The following is a 17587-nucleotide window of genomic DNA, read 5'->3' on the forward strand; positions in this document are numbered from 1 at the left end:
CCTCCCTGTGATACTGCAGACCCAGAGACATTGCAACTACAGGCCTCATGACTGTTGCAGCCTTATTGTGATCAGGGGCAGGATTTTACGTACAGTGGGCGGGTGTGTGCTCAACTCAATCAGGTGTAAAATAGCGCGCGATGATGTTGGGTGAGTGCCCCATCATCGCGCACTTGCAATTAATAGGTCTTTAAGGCCATTAATGTAGTAATTGACCTGGATTTTTCGCTGCCCATCCAACCTTATGGTTGGCAGATGGGCGAATCAGCCAGGCGGCCTTTGCATTTTTGAAGAAACCTCATCCACAGGCGGGGTAAGGTTTCCGATATTAATTTAAAAAATATATAAATATTTGGGCAGAATTTTTATCATCAATGTGTTTAGGTGAGTGACTCTTAAGGGTTGAAATTGTTTTTTGGAATTTCATATTTATGTTTGAGTTCAAAATTCTTCAGCTCCCTGAGGCAGCTGTCTGCCTTCAGGGAGCTTTCATTCAGTGCTCCCCTGCACCAGCGCTGACTTCAGCGCTCGTACTCCTCCCACCCCCACCCTGGCATCGCGTGAATTGGCCAGCCAGCGTGAAATCACAGTCGGGGGCCAACCGCGAGCGGCGGCCCGTTTCCTGAACGCTTCTGTGGCCGCCCACCATGCTCACTTGATGACTCGAAAAATCCTGCCCCAGGACACCTAACCCTCTGCCCTGCTTGTAAGGATGCTGAAACGCTTCTTGCCAAAATCCAGGGGCTTACCACAACACCTCCAGGAACACCACACAAGACTTACAGACATGTTTCCATCGCAGGGGTTCTTCATAATCACCATAATCACCTTGCGGGCAAGGTGGGTGCCTGGCCTTTAAACAGCATTGGTAGTGGATCTCTTCTGCAGCTAAAGCCTTGATCTTTGGTGAGTGATGCATGAATTTGTTGAACTGAGCTGTGAGATCCAAATTAGGACAATGGGACTCACATTTGCCAGCAGGGCTGTATGACATTAGGGAAACACTGGTTCAGCTGCTTTCAGTATCTGTAGGGCAAGCCCATGAAAATACCATGCACAAGATGGCGCACCACAAGGGCTGCACCAGAAGTGGCTGGTGGCACATCGGGGGCTCCCAGGAGGGCAATCAGCTTCCTTTTCACTGCCTCCAGTGGTGTTATGGATATGAACTTGATGCCCAACAAGTCTGCTGGAGAACAGTATGAAACCCTCAAAATTGAAGTAAATAATTATAAATAATGTAACACTGCTGTGAGGTAAGTAAATAGTTTTCTTCCTATTCACAGCCAATGGGTTGGAAATTCCATTATTTTCAATTTTATTTTCAGTGATGGGCAGCAGAAGTTGAAAGTCGTAATGAAAAGGGAAAGTAAGAAAACTTTTAAAAACTCTTTCATGGGATGTGGGCTTCGCTGGCTGGGCCAACATTTATTGCCCATCCCTAGCTGCCCTTGAAAAACTAATGGTGAACCACTGCAGTCCATGTGGTATAGATAAACCTACAGTGCTGTTAGGGAGTTCCAGAATTGTGATCCAATGACAGTGAAGGAACGGTGATATATTTCCAAGTCAGGATGCCTTGGAAGGGAACTTGCAGGTGGTGGTGTTCCCAGGCATTTGCTGCCCTTGTCCTTCTAATGCAGGTCGAAGGTGCTGTTGAAGGAGCCTTGTTGAGTTGCTGCAGTGCATCTTGTAGATGGTACACACTGCTGCAAATGTGCATCGGTGGTGGAACGAGTGAATGTTTAAGATGGTGGATGGGGTGCCAAAAGCAAGCAGGCTGCTTTGTCCTGGATGGTATCAAACTTCTCGAGTGTTGTGGGAGCTGCACTCATCCAGACAAATAGAGAGTATTCCATCACACTACTGACCTGAGCCTTGAAGATGGCTATCAGACTTTGGGAAAAGAGGAGGGTGAGTAAATTTGACCTGATCCTGTAGCCAGTATTTATACGGTTGGTCCTGTTCAGTTTCTGGTCAATGGTAACCCCCAGGATGTTGCTAATGGGGGATTCAGTGATGGTAATGCCATTGAATGCTAAAGAGAAATGGTTAGATTCCCTCTTATTGGAGATGGTTGTCAGCTGGCACTTGTGTGGCATGAATGTTACTCGCCATTTATCAGTCCATACCTGAATATTGTCCAGGTCTTGTTGCATATGGACACAGACTGCTTCAGTATCTGAGGAGTCGTGAATGGTGCTGAACATGGTGCAATCATCAGCGAACATCTCCACTTCTGACCTTATGATGGAAGGAAGGTCATTGATGAAGCAGCTGAAGCTGGTTGGGCCGAGTACACTACCCTGAGGAACTCCTGCAGTGATGGGGACTTCACTCCATGAGGAAGTTTAAAGTCCCATTTATGTTACACTTAAATGCTTGACATTCTGAGGTAATCTCCTGGTCATACCCATCGATTTGCAATAGTGAAGCAGAACTAGCAAGGTGGATTGCTCGTGTGATTCATTTGTAAAATGAACATGCAGCAGTCATTGAGTGAATGATTTTCTATGCATTCTTTGTTTCATTAGTGCACCAAAATACATGACTTGAACAATTTATCTCAATGGCAGGATGTTTAGGGAGTCAAGATACTGATTTTAATCTTCACATTATTACCTCAGCAATTGTAGATGGGGTGAATAGAGCTTTAGGTGGATTAACTGAGAACTCTGAATCACTCAAAAATGATTTTCACATTTCTGGTAGCGTCACCTTAATTCTGCACTGTTTTAATTGCACACTAATTTTAATGAAACAAGCATTATAGGGAGATCGCCTGTGTACATAACGTAATGCCAACTTCCCAAAATTCATAAAACAAGGTGATGATTAATAATAAAAGTTCCTCCACATGTCAGTGTCTAGCATTTTGTGTTTAGTCTTTCTAAACAAACATTATTTAATAAAAAAATGAACGCTGACTGGATTTTTGCATTGTGTCAGTATTTGGGCTGCAACAATGCATCATAATTTTCTACGCGTTAGGTGGAAATTTTGAGAATTATCCAGAAACAAACATCTCATTAAGAACAAACAGGGTAATGTTAATGGACATCTGGAAACCTTATAGTCGCACTGTTGATTCAGCCAGTTGAGTTAGTCACTGAGGTAAATCTCATTATAGTATTTTTATTCTAGTCTGAAGGTGGTTTGATTATTGAAGTGTGTCTGAGTCTTTAGAACTGTGCAAATTAAGCTCTCAGCTGGTTTTGTGGCATTGTACTACACAACACAAAACAGGACATTGCAATGCATCAGAATGACATATTTAGACACTTCCAATCAATAGCCTTGCCTTTGTCTCCAGTTTCTTGTTAACTCTAGGCACAAAAGACATAAGCTCATTTGTGAATCTAGTCTTTGCCAGCAAATATGAATGCTTAGGTCATCAACATTTTCATTGAATAACTCTCAATGAGATGCCTTAAAAGGGCTTTGAATTGTTACACTTTTGAAGACCTGAATCTATCAGAGAGCCTGCAATGGTGAAAATTGAATACCAAGTGGTCAAGGCTTGGCCAAATCTCAACTGACCAACTCTTTTCTGAGCTCACTTGATCTCACAATGTTTTACCTGTTTAAAAACAATGGGCAGAATTTTATGTCCCGCGGGTGGGTGCATGCCCGACCCAATTGGGCATAAAATAGCACACGATTACGTCGAGCAAGCGTCCCGGCGTCATCATGCACTCGCGCGATATTTCGGTCGGCAGACACGCGCACGTGAGAGTCGGCTGCATGCCCGCCAACAATTAAGAGGCCTATTAAGGCCATTAAAGTATTAATTAAGAGGGATTTTTCGCTGCCCGTCCAACCTCAAATTTGCTCAGTGTCAAAGAGAGCAATAGTCATGGAAACTCTTCTGCCACTGTTGAAAGAGCGCATGTTTACAATTTACACATTTGAAGATATTAGCTAATGAATCTTGTAAAAAATAATTCCTTATTTGTCATCACACATTTCCTTACAGGTGGGTAAATAAAATGGTCGACCGCAAAGATATTTTCATGAGCATGATCATCAATGCTCCCTGAGTGGAATGGAAGTTTAGCTATTGCTCAAGCGTGGGTCTTATTGTGGCCTCAAGTTCAGTCCTGTCATGAGCAGACTGACCAGTAAGTACCATTACTGTCACCTTTACTTTTTAAACTGTTCAGTTGTGCTATTGGCCAGAATGGTGGTGTTGTGCTCAGTATCTTAACAATCGCAACATGACCAAAATTTGTGTAATACATCATCAAACTGTGCACAGCTGCTGGTAACAAATGAAGCCGGTGTGGAACTATTGTTAATACCTTCTGTTGTGTTGGCTAAACCTGGTGCCAATCTACCTAGGCTTTACAAAGCAACCAATGTTTTTTTTAAATTTTAAACATATTTCAAGAATGAATAGTGCTTTCATATAAGTGCTTGTAATAAAGAGAACACTTTCACTTCTTGTACTTCAAAGTCACCATTAAATACTCCAATTTATCTGGATAATATGAGTAATGCAAGCAAAAGCTCTTTCTATATTGCCTCAAAAGAATCCCTAATTGTAAGACTGACATTCCCACTTAGCACAGCCCATTGTCCTATGAGTGAGAATATTTAAGGAAAATTTTCCCCATTTTGGAGACACTGGGCACAACTTTACCTACTAGCTGCACACAGTACTCGCCTTCAGCCTCTAACCTTCCAGTCATAATGTGGAGTTTCTCTGTAGGCTCTCCACTTTGACATCAAGAGCAATGTACCCAAAGGTAAAACTTAAATTTAAAAAATAATTTACCTCCAATACACATCCCAAGCGGGTGTACATTTTAGAAGAGGATTTCAGCCCAATTTAATAATTTGGTTTCTCAGTTTACTAAATGCAATTGTGATCTTGCCTGTTGCTCTGTTATAAACCTGGAGAGTTTCCTGAAATGTCAGGTTTGGTTTTTGATTCATTAAATGAAGAAAGAAAATACACAAAGCTCACTGCAGAACATCATAAATCTGTACTGCGAGTGGAGCCTGCTTTCTCTTTTTGATTCACAGGAAAGCAAGAGAAGCCAGTCCACTTCTAATGTGGATTACAAAATGACAGTCAATGTAAGCCAGGTACTGGAGAGGCTGACTTCAGGAATTTAATCATGTTCTTCTAGCTAGAAATAGTTTAGGTGAAATAGTAGTTAAGGTGGGACAGGGTAACACATTGTGGATTCTCAACTGTATTTTGAATGGGAGAATAAATATTAATGAGTTAATAGGGAATAGACATCTTCTTCAAGGGGTAGATTACATCTGAAGTACCTTCAGAAGGGCCCTGGAAATTTTTTGCATCTTTCATTTATATCTCTTATTCATATTTTGTCAAATTTAAAATTTAAAAAAAAAGAAAGCATCCAATTGGCACCCATGCCATATAAGGGCAAATATATGAAGCCTCTTCCAGTATCACTTCACCGTAAAATTTGTATCTTTTTTCAAAAAAGCTGATTTTAAAAGTGCTCTTAATCAATACTGAGGGAACACTTTCAATCCAGCTTGCATGAGTTAGATTAAAACCACAGTAGTAGGAACGTAAATGTCTGTGCATTATCTGTGCTATTCCCCTGGGGTGGTGCTGCACTTCATCTTTAGGGCATGAGTCCTTATCTCCAATGGTGGGTGCTATGGTTTCAGGTCCTCTCCATAACCAACGCAAACACTCCTCCATCCTCATCGGCCAAGTGTCACCGCATAGAATAGAGTAGAGCATTCAAGCTTGATTGGGGGTAGGAGAGAGGTGGTTGTAGCTGAAGAAACATACTTCAGTTAACTGATTCAATGGTCATATCAGGTATGCAGCTAGCATTGTTAACTCATAGGATCCTAACTCTTCCTTAATTTCAATAGCCCACCAAAGTATTTAGCAACACAAAACCAAGAGTATTTTTGCTTTCTTTGATGTAGCACATGGTAAAGCATCACCTTTTTAAGCCTACTTTTGCCAAATAAAAATTAAAGTGATTATTTTGTACAGCAATAATGCTTTCTACACAATAAAAACATTGAAAATGTAGTTGCCTGACTAGTATTTTGATAGCCTGAGGTTGCTGAACTATTGCGAGTTTTAATCCATGATAAATCTATAGTTTAGTCTTTTACGGAACTGAGAAACTATGCTGACTCCATGATAAAGAAAACACAAGTAATGCAAGTTTTAACACAGACCAGAATCATTTTTGAGGCACATTACTCAAACCTATGTATTGGTTCAAGCTGTAATACAAATGAATTTAAATTTCACACACCACCAACAACATTTGGTTCCATTTCTCTCCCTAGTGCAGAACACAGTGTTTTCGTGTGCCTTCCCCTTATTTACACCTGAGGCTCCACAATAATAATCCTGTATCCTTCATGCACAGCATCTGAAAGTCACCCAATTTTTGGATTTGCTTTCTATCCCAGCAACAAGCTTATGACAAGCTATCTCCATGATACTTGTGTCCACTTTGCAGAGTACAATGTAGTTTTCCTGTGAGGAAAGAGACTGAACTACTGACATTACATTATGTTCAGAACACTGAAGGATCCACAGAATCTCTCTGCACTGGGATTCATGGTGTTGCTGGAGGTTTAGGAGATGGACAGGATGCTTGGCTGTCAAAACTGGCAGCGCGGCCTTGCCACTGAAAAGAAAAAGGTAGAAAACCTTTGTGTTACTCTCCTATTGAACAACAGTTTGTATTTATATAATGGCTTTAACACAGAAAACAATCTCAAGGTGCTTCAAGAAGGCATTTGGAAAATGAAGGCTGAACCAATGGAGAGAGCAGGAAGAGTGACCAACAATATTCTCAAGGATTTCGAAGGAGAGTAAGGTGGAAATGTTTAGAGCGGCAATGATAGGGAGTGAGACCTACAGGAGAAGAAGGAAGGGATAAGTACGAGGCCAAAATTAGATTAATGGACACTTTTGGGAGGGCAGATGCAGGACTGGAAGAGATTCATAAGGTGGTGGGGCCGAGGCCAGGGAAGAGTTAAACACAAGGATAAAGAGTTTTAATTTTGAGGCATCGGAGAGCCTAGAACCCTCTACCCCAATGACGATGAGCTGATGTGAAAGCAGGACTTGCTACAGGATAGGCAAGAGGCAGCAATGTCAAGATAAAAGTTGAGCCTGTGGAAATTGGGACTGGTTGCTGACAAGGGTAGCAATGTAAATTAGTGCACGTGATAATGGTATGTGTGAGGGTGCAGCAGTAGATGGGCTCAGGCAGGCAATGTTATGGAAGTGGAAGTAGGTAGTCTTTGTGATGGAGAAGATATGGGGTCAGAAACACAATTCAAGGTTGAACAGGATTCTGAGATTGCAAACAATCTACCATGCTGGGGGGACAGAGCCAATGGTGAAGGGTCATAACTTGTGGAGGGAGCCGAAGACTATTGCTTCAGTCTTCCCAATGTTTTATTGAAGGAAGTTTAAGAACTCAGAAATTGTGACAAGCGTTCTAAGACAAAACAACACAGTAATGAATAAATATCAGCACAAATTTACAGCCTCCTTTATGTCATATCTAGCATATATTTACATTAAAGAAACACTCTGGTACTAGGAACCACAAACAAATGACAATGACAAAATGTGCCCTCTTTTAAGGTTCACACAGCGGCTGGCTGTGATTGAGGGTATCTGCTTCACCCTGTTTCCGGGGCAGGGGAAAAATACCAGATGAGTCCCAAATGTTATGTTTCAGCCACCATGCAAAGATGACTGTCACTTAGCTACCTCTTGGCATCAATTAGTTCTTTAAACAAATTAAAGTTACAAATTTGCATTTAAAAATGGGGCTTATTTGCATAGTACCACTGCAGGAGCAAATTCCTTTGAAAAGGGGCAATGCCACTGAATTTAGGCTGCGGTTTCCAATTCCGCTGGCTTCCTGCCAGAGGTGTTTGAAGTAGGACTTTCAGTCACTGCATGACCTTGGTCAGCCTCTGCTGAACCCAGCGGAGCCAGACTCATCAGGTTGAAAGTGGGTTCCCAGCACCATTTGTGCTACATAATAGGAGATTACCTCTGGTGGCCAGGAAATCTAGCACCACTGCAGCCTTCAAATGGCTGCAGTAGCTTAAAAAAAAGGCCAGAAATTTAAAATTTGGGAGCAAGTACTTCAAATAGTGAAACAAAACAATAGTCTCTATATATGGTTCCACAGTATACAGGAATTCTCTGAGAAAATGTTCAAAACAGAGGGAAGGGGAACAATGAAAAATAAGGCCCAGGCACAGTGGAAGGGGTATGTCTCGGTAGTTAGTGCCACCTACACAAAGCCCCGTGTGATAACTCAGTGCCCAAAGAAGCTCAATGACTCCACCAGGGCAGCCAAGGTACAAGAAGACAGTCCAACAATGCACTGTCATAAACATGTTTCTCATTTCTCACCCTCTTGCTCTCATAGTACTGAACATCACCCGCAACTTACCAGCAATGTGCAGGAGGTGCCACTATACCCTTCACAACCGCTTCCTTCCACCGCAAGTGTGCCTTCACCCACAGCCTATGACAAAGGGGAAGCATTAAAAACCTCAGGATATGTAGTTCCTCATTTCCTGCACCTGTCATTACCACATCCACAACCACCCCACCCCCACCCCCCCACCCCCTTGCCCAACCCCCTCACCTTGACATTATGGAGTACTTTCTGGCATCTGGCTCATTCCATGTGATAAAGGGGCTATCACATTATTTACTTTGATCTTTAAGAAGAAAATGACCCAGAACCAATCTCAAAGAACAGCAACAAACTGTCCCTCTCAACCTTTGGCTTTTCACCCCATCTGAGGAGAAAGCCTGAGTACTCTTGGAGAGGCAAATGGGAGGACTGGGAGATGGGGGAATGTGAGGGGTGGTGGCAGATGCAGGTTGGTTGTCCAATTCATCATCTCAATTCTATTCAGCTCCCACACATATAATCTGTCACCATTAAACACTTTGGAGGGAGCCTTTGGATTAATGGGAGCATTCCCGTGTCTGAATCTGGAGGTGTAGTTTTCAAGCCCTACTCTGGACTGTCCTGACAGGCAGAGACCAGAGCTCCAACTCTGAATTCTGGGTTGACATATTTGAGTCCGGTGGGTGTGGCTAGACAATCTGCCATGTAAGACTAATGATTGGTGTAAAAATGGTTACAAGCACAAAAGCTGTGTTTGCATCATGGCCTGTCAGATTGGTAATCAACCTGAGTATCCTTCCACATGTCACACTAGGGATAGAGTATGAAGATAGGAAAACACCAAAAGCTAAATGTTTAAGCTTCTTGTGACATAATGCAAGAGGAATGGCCAATGTCCAGCCTACCTCCCCTCTTTGTGTGCTCTTGGGTATTCCACACCAACAAGCAGAGGAGGAGCAGCAAGAGCAGCAAGCTCCCTTTTGAGGTCCTACCATCAACTCTTGACACATATCAACAATTGCCCTTTTCCCTCCAGCACAGAGACAACCACACAATGGCGGCAGTCGTTTAATGAGTCTCAGAGAAGCATAGAGAGGAAATTATAAGCATGACTGGATACATGGAGATGGGTTGAAACATGGGGGACCAGATTTTCATGGAGTTCCCTGGACTCTGGAGGCCTTTAACAATGGTGGCTGGGAGCCAATTCTGGAATTTCCACCCTCCAGCGCCAACATCTCATACCGCAACCTCCTGCAAATCCCATGGAGTCAGGTCAACTTCCTGAGGCCCCTTGGTTCATGGCCGCTCAGTAGAGTCATGAACCATAGTCTGGATTGGGGACCCTTTTGAATGGTAACTTTGAAAGTTCTTACCTATGCCCCTCATATACCCCATTCCACCTCCAAGCCCCTCATAGCTCACATGCCCCCTCCATGCACCCCATGCCCCTTCCAAATGCCTTCCATTACCACCATGATCCTTCCATGCCCCCTACACCCTCCATGCCCACTCACCCAGTATGCACTATATACAGATCCAATGAGGCATATAATAACAATGGCAAGTCTTGAAATGCTCAGGAAAAACATCAATTTAGAAATGTGCTTTAAAAAATACTACTGCTCTTACAGCCTTATAAAAGTGCCAATCAGACACTGCTATTCATAGTTTCCATTACAGAAGCTGTACCCCACTTCACACCTCTTAATCTTGTCCAAATAAACATGCAGGCATTTAAAAAATAGATCAAAGAAAGAATAACTTACTATAGCCTCATAAATATGTCAATCAACCAACAGAAACACTTCACTTCAGCCTGTGTAAACAGATCCCTACTGACACCCAACAGAGGAATTAAAGAGTCATATCTTCCAGCACATAGCAAAGGCAGGGTAGTTATAGCAAAGGGGTTTAACTTAAATATTGGGATATTCAGACTAACACGTCAAAAAGTTAGTGAATTTTTTGAGCGGTCTGGGATAGTTTTCTGCAACGATATGTCCAACACCAACAAAGGGGCAGGCCATGGCAGGTATAATAATAAGCCAGTTAATGGACTAATGATGTGTGAATATTTGTGTAATAGTGATCATAATATGATGGAGTTTAATGTTATGTTTGAAAGGGAGAAATGCGAAACATCTACTAATGTTCTAAATTTAGGAAAGGTTGACTTCAATGGGATGATTTAGAGAGTGAGAAAATCTGTTAATGGATAAAACAACAGGAGATCTGTTGGAGCTGATCAAAAAAAAACTTAACCTGATACATAATTAAGTTATAACCCTAAGGAGCAAAAGCCCTACTTGCTAAAAATTGACCATGGATGACTGAAGTGGTAAGAGACAACATAAAACTAAAACAAAAATTATGCAAGAATGAAAAAAATAGCACAGATCCTAGTGACCGTGGAAGATGCAAAGCACAGCAAAACCAGATAGTAAAAGCTACAAGATAGGAGTACAAAAAGGAAATCTGCAAGTGATTAAAAAAGCAACAAAGATTTTAAAATTATATTAGGAAAAAGGGGGGCGATTAAGACAATGTGGGCCTTTAAAAACTGAATGGCAAATTATAAATGAACAAAAGAAGGAAGTGACAGACAGAATACATCATTATTTTTCATCGATATTTATAGTAGATGCTGGACATCCTAAGAAAACTGATATTGAGTCCAAGGCTGGGGACTCATCAAAATTAATGCAAGCAAAATAACAGGAAATGAAGAAAATAATGACACTGGGGAGTGTCAAGCCCCCAGGGCCTTGTGGTTTTCATCCTGTTGCAGGAAGTAGGTGAGAACATTGCTGCATCTCTCAATTCAGGAACCAGAGATTAGAAGATTGGAAGGCTGAGAGAGGAAAAGCAAGAAATTATAGACACGTTAATCAACATTTGTTGTTGGGAAATTGCTGGAGGCCAAAAATTAAGGATGGAGTGACTGAACATATTGAACATCTTAGCTTATCAGACTGATAGATTTGTAAAGGTCATGCCTGATGGACTTAACTGAATTTTTTGAAGAGGTGACTAAAGTAAACAAGGGACTGTCTGTGGATGTGTTATATTTGGGTTTCCAGAAAGCGTTTGAGAAAGTCTGTCAGATCAGCCGATGGGCGGAATTTCCCATGCCTGATGGCGTTGGGCGTCATGGCGGACGTGAGCAGACAGCATGGCGGGAAGGTCAAAAAATCGGTTTCACGCCATTGTGAAACCAGTTCACAATCGCCCGCTGCACCCTTCAAAGGCATTCCACGTTTCCTGCTGCTGCACATCGGGAACTTCATTTTAATATATCTAATCTGCATATCATTATAAGCCCTGCTCACCAAAATCATTCCCTCATGCCAAATTTACCGCCCACATCAGTGGGAAAACATGTCGGTGTGACCTGCAGAAGTCGGGACTTACCGCCAGGACCTTGTCCACATTGTGGACATCCGAGGAGCAGGAGATGCTGGAGCCCGACAGCAACCGAATCCTGGAGGAATGTGTATCACACGCTGGGTGGATTCTCACGGACGTGACTCCACTGCAAAGCAGCTCATGGAAGGTGGAAAGTCACCGTTAAGGATCTGCTTTGGGATATCAGTGCCTTGGACTTTGGGTGCTACGGATGATCGTCGAGGGAGTGGAAAGGTAGGTGTAGGTTTGACTGGGAGAGGAAGGTGTCCTGGTGTGTGTGTGGAGAAGTGGGGGCGGGGTGGGTGGTGAGGTTAGGAGGGGGAACGAAGGTGTCGGCGTTGGGGGGTAAGGTTGAGAGGGGGGATGATGGTGTTGTGGGGTGAGGTTGGGAGGGCGTAGGGTGTATCGGGGAGGAGTATATGATGGGGAGAATACAGAAACTGGGGAGGTAAGTGGAAGGGAAGGAGTTCTGAGGGGTAAAGGAGTTTGGGGGAAGGGCTTCGGGTGGAGGAAGGAGGTTGGAGGGGGGAAGGAGTCCAGGGGGAGGAAGGAATCTGGAGGCAGTGAGGTGTCCAGGGGTTTGAAGGAATAAAGGGGGAGGAAGAAGTAAGTGGGGGCATGTCCAGGTGAATGTGCAGGGGAGGGGTCTGTGGAGTCGATGACTGCCTCCTTGGGAGTCAAATGGGGTAGGTGTGGTAGGGGGGAACTGTGAGAATGAGAGAGGGCAGAGTGAGCTGGTAGGGTGGGGGGGTGGTGGGGGGGTGGTGAGGGTGTGATGGTAATGATAAAAGGGATGATGAGGGTGGTTGGTGTGGACCCGGAGGCAGACGCGGACCCTAGGTTGGGAAGGAGCAAGTTGGAGAGGTCAATGTGGGTTGGGGTCAGATCCTCAGGAAGGTAGGGAATGTCCACGTTCACCTGGACATCTTGGAAAGAAAAAGGTTCTGGCTGGTAGGTGGCAGTGGGAGGTGGAAGGTGATGCCGGGGGATCAACAGTGATGGGGAAAGGACATGGGTGCCTGGGGAAGGGAAAGGATGGGGGAGCTGAAGCCAACTATACCAGTACCATGCTTCTGAAATCGAAGGTGAAAGGGGCCTCATGTTGGACGGGCACAGGTGCTGCATGAGAGTGTGACCAGTGGGTGGGTGGTGATGCAGCTCAGCTCAGATGTACAATTGAAAACGAACCCCAGCAGGCAGCACTGAAAATGCTCAGGACAGTGAGATGAGTGTGATGTGGGAAGGATCCACATGTGTGGAAGAGTGCTTGCGCGAGGCTCAGAATGGCCCTGCCACACACACACACACACATACTTCTCTCTCCAGAATCACTCGTGGGCCGGCTGCGTGTAGCTGAATGGCTAGTGGGGGGGGTGCAGTGGGAGGACTTGTGAAGCCAGTAAATGAAGTTGAAAGATAACATTACACATTATTCAATGAATGTGAATATGTTTTTGGATTATAAAGTGCCAAATGTGTTCATCCATGCAACTACTTGTGATCAGAAACTCTTAACTTTTCTAGGTCTAACACTATTGGCAGCGGCCCTGACATCCACAGCAGGGGTGGAGACAGCCTGTGCAGTGGTTGGCCCCATTGCCTTTGATGCTTAGGCATGTGTCCTCTGGAGAGCCGAGGCCTTGAGGGCCCTGGCTTGCTTTGGCTGTCCTCTTGTGGGCCAGATGCTCCCTCTGTGGTGACAGAGGACGAGGTTGAGGGGGCAAATTGGACTTGGGGGGAGAGGACAGTCTCTGAGATTTCTGAGTGAATGACCCTGGGGTCCTGTTGCTGCTTCTCCTCTCTTTGGGTGCCTGAAGGACCCGGCCTGACTCCTTGAAGGGCAGGAGCACCTGAGGGAATGTTGAGGTGCCCCATTTCCCTCTCGTGTTGCCACTGCAGGAGCTCACCCATGGCTACCACAATGGAGTGCAGCTGTGCGTGCATCTCCACGTTCTGCTGGGTCAGGGTCTCCATGGCGTCCACCATCCTCCCCATGGAGACCTCCATGCACACACATGTGGGCACCACTTCATCAGAGAGCAGGTGGATGCACTCCTTTGACTCATGTGCCACTCTGTTGAGGGCTTCCAACAGCTTTGCGTGATGTTCCTCCACCTTCTGCCGACTCTCCACGATGAGTTGGAAAGCTGAATTCAGAGTCTCGTCGTCTGACCCGGGCCTCACAGATGCCTCTTCCCCAGCAATCCTCTGAGTGTTGGTGAGCTCGGCTGAACCTGCCTCCCCCTGCTGCAGAGACATGTCCGTGCAGTGACCACAGATTGTGAATCCAAGGGTAAGCGCTGTGATGGGTCTTCCAGGCTGCTTATTTCCAACTCTTCACTGGAGGAGGTGTCCTCTTGGCTGGAAGTGAGGACCTGGATGGAGCTGAGGAACTGGCTGGCTGAGGGTGTCGGTCACTTGGCAGAGCTCCCTGTGAACCAAAGTAGAGATAATTAGTGCATGGTAGCAGAGAGAGCACTCACATTTGCATTGAGGGGGGGGAAGATACAGTGCAGGATCCTCATGAGGGTGTTCACCGCCGGCTTCACCGTTGCCGCTGGCACGGTTCATGTCCTCACCAGACAGCCCCATGGCACGCTCCTCAAAGTGAGTGGTAGGCCTAATGTGGGCCACTCCACTCCCAGCCTGGGACCTCTCCCTGCTGATGTGAGCCAGCTTCTCCTGCATGAAAACAGATGGAGAGAGTGTGACACATGGCACTGCATGGAATGTTTGTGTGGAGCCATGGACGGGATGAGGATGTGAGCTCCAGAGGATATGAGGCTGATGGAGATGTGAGGGTGTGTGTGAGAGTTAATGGTGTTGTCCGTGAAGGTGTGAGATCCCTGTGGATGTGTGATGGGTTTGTGAGTGTGTGAGTTGAGAGTGATGAGAAGAGTGACTTACCCTGGTGGAACGGAGGAGATCATTCATCCTCTTTCAGCACTGGGTGGCTGTCCTCTTTTGCAGGGTGTTGGCACTGACCACCGCTGCCACTGCCTCCCATCCTGGATTAGTGACCTTGCTTCTGGCCTTCGTCCAGAGCTGGCAGGCCTCCACTGTGTCCAGTAGGCATTCAAGGGAGGCTTTGCTAAATCTGGGGGCAGCATGTTTCCTCCCTTTGGCAGCCATCAGTTTGCAACAGCTTCCTATCCTTGAAGAGTGCTAGCTCTGTGCAGGGGCAGCCTTTAAATATGGCGCCTGGTTTATTGAAGGCCTGATGTGACGGCGGGGCGGGCGAATGAGAGGATGCTCCACCAGTCACTCAACGTGTTTCCTGGGGCTGCATGATTAATGAGGTGGAATTGGGACGATACGGCATGAAAAGCCGCCATAGCAGCCAGTGGGTAAAATGTCCTTTTTCCCGCCCACTACCACTCTTGGTGCAAATCTGGGATGATTCCACTCTATCAGTTAAATTCAAAGCTCAAGGAATTGGAGGTAAATTATTTATCTGTTTAGCAGATTGGTTGAGCAGGTGACAGAGATTAGGAATAGTAAGAATGTAACTAATGGCATCCCACATGTTGTGACCTCAACTTTTCACTGTATTTCATAATGATTTAGATGAGGAGATAGAAAGTCACATATCTAGGTTTGCTGCTGACACCAAGGTAGGTGGCATTGTAAGTACTGGAGTTGAAGGTGTAATATTACAAAGAGATAATCTATGATTAATCTATCAACATGTCAATAGACAAATAATGGCAAATGGATTGCATGTAGACAAATGGGGGACTGTCCACTTTGGAACTACAAAATATGGATTAGATTACTTTCAAAATGGTGAAAAGCTAGAAGCAGTGGAAGCCCAAAGAGACTTCAGGTTCTATTTACAGAGATTATTAAAATGTGATTAAACTAATCAAAAAGGCTAATGTATGACTGGCTTTTATATCTAGAGGACTAGAATTCAAGGTGATAGAAATCATGCCTCAGTTATACAAAGCCCCATTTGGACCACACCTGGAGTACTGTGAGCAGCTCTGGGCAACATAATTCAGGATATATTGGTCCTGGAGGGAGTGCAGCGTAGATTTACCAAAATGATATTTGGATTCCAAGGGCTAAATTATGAGGAGAGATTACACAATCAAGGGTTGCAGTGCCTCAAATTTACATGGGTTAAGATGTAATTTGATTTAAGTTTTCAAAATATTATGGGGGACAGGCAGACTAGATAGAGTGACACTATTTCTGCTGGTTGGGAGTCTAAAAATTAGAGCCAGACCCTTCAGCAATGAAATGAAAAAACACTGCTACACACAAAGGGTGGTAGAAATTTGTAACTCTCTTCTGTAAACAGCAATTGATTCTAGATCAATTGTAAACTTTAAATCTGAGATTAAGAGATTTTTCGTTATCCAGAGGTATTAAGGGATATTGGGCAAAGGTGGGTATGTGGGCCCGAATCTTCAGCTCAGTGAGCGGGGGTGGGGCCTGCTCACCGAGGTGTAAAATGACGCGCTATGACGTCGGGCGTGCGTCATTTAGATTTTCAGTTCGGCAGGCGCGCAATGGAGTCGGCTGCATGCCCACCGAACTGTCGAAGACCTATTAAGTCCATTTAAATAACAATTAAACTAATAAACTGAGCTGCTCGTCCAACCTTAAGGTTGGCTAGGCAGGCAAAGAGCCCAGGCGGCCTTTGCATTTTTCATGGAACCTCATCCACAGGCGGGATGAGGTTTCATGAAGGGTTTATAAATTAAATAACTTTTTTCATTAATGTTCATTGACATGTCCCAGCTCATAAGACACTGTGACATGAGGGGACATGTCTTAACATTTTTTCTTTTCTTTATTAAAATTTTGGGAACATAAACTAATCTTCCTGAGGCACCTCTGTGCCTCAGGGAGATTTCTGCGCTCTTTCGTGCGCATTTGCCATAAGTGTGTAGGCCCTGGCTCGGGGAGCCACCCCCACCCCCAGTCCACGCAGGGAGCGCTCAGCGCTTCTGGGTGCACGTCACGCTGGGTGGGCCTTAATTGGCCCGCCCACATAAAATGGACCCAATTGCCGCCCCCACCCCCCACCCCCACCCCCCCAGCTCCTGCGCAACCCCCCTGATGGGGGGAAAATTCTCCCCATGGATTTAGACTGCAGATCAGCCATGATCTTGTTGGACGGCAGAGCAAGTTTGAAGGGCTAAATGGCCTATGCCTGTTCCTATGTTCTTATATTCCTATGATTCCATCCAACCAGTGTTGGCAATCCTAGGCCACAATGGCTATTGTGTCCAATTTTGGGAACTGAGACTGGAATGAGACATTCAAGCATAAGAGCGTTCAGACAGGAGCCATTAGCTTGACACCTGGTGTGACAGGATTGAGTTAGGAGGAGAAACAGGAGGGACCTGGGCTTTTCAACCTTGAAGGAGTCAACTAGAAGCGACCATATAAAGGTAGCTAAGAAAGTAAAAGGTATAGAAGAGATAGATGTGACCCCTTTTAAGTAGTGAAAGGAATGAGGGGAAGGCCAAGTTTTGTGTGGTTTAGGTATCAAGAGGCAGAATCAAATCAAAGAGAGTTATGCATGTTGGATCCATTATCCATATTGTCCTCTGAAGTAATTTTGATTTTGTTGGTTTTAGCCAAGTTTAATCAGCATTATTAAACTTAGAAGACAGCCACTACACTCAGTAATGAAGACAACTTCTGATGTGTTTGGTATTTAATTAGAAAGATTTGTTCCAATTTATTAAGGTTATGAGTTGGAAGACCATATGCAAAAATGATTTTTTTTCTGATCAAGTTCCATCAAG

The 17587-nt window shown here is 44.6% G+C and overlaps 1 protein-coding gene across 1 annotated transcript in view; it reads right to left on the reverse strand.

Annotated features, from left to right (window-relative positions):
* Positions 1–6372: 6372 nt before the first annotated feature.
* LOC144683601 (synaptotagmin-6-like) overlaps positions 6373–17587 on the reverse strand; it is a 335350-nt gene continuing 324135 nt past the window's right edge. The window contains exons 7-8 of the mRNA XM_078546785.1: positions 8445–8519; positions 6373–6647 (exon numbers count right to left, since the gene is read on the reverse strand). Of these exons, the coding sequence (XP_078402911.1) occupies positions 6576–6647; positions 8445–8519 (147 nt within the window). The 3' untranslated portion in view covers positions 6373–6575. The remainder of the gene's footprint in view (positions 6648–8444; positions 8520–17587) is intronic.

Source organism: Cetorhinus maximus, chromosome 8 (assembly GCF_964194155.1).
Source record: "Cetorhinus maximus chromosome 8, sCetMax3.hap1.1, whole genome shotgun sequence".
NCBI classification, from domain to species: domain Eukaryota; kingdom Metazoa; phylum Chordata; class Chondrichthyes; order Lamniformes; family Cetorhinidae; genus Cetorhinus; species Cetorhinus maximus.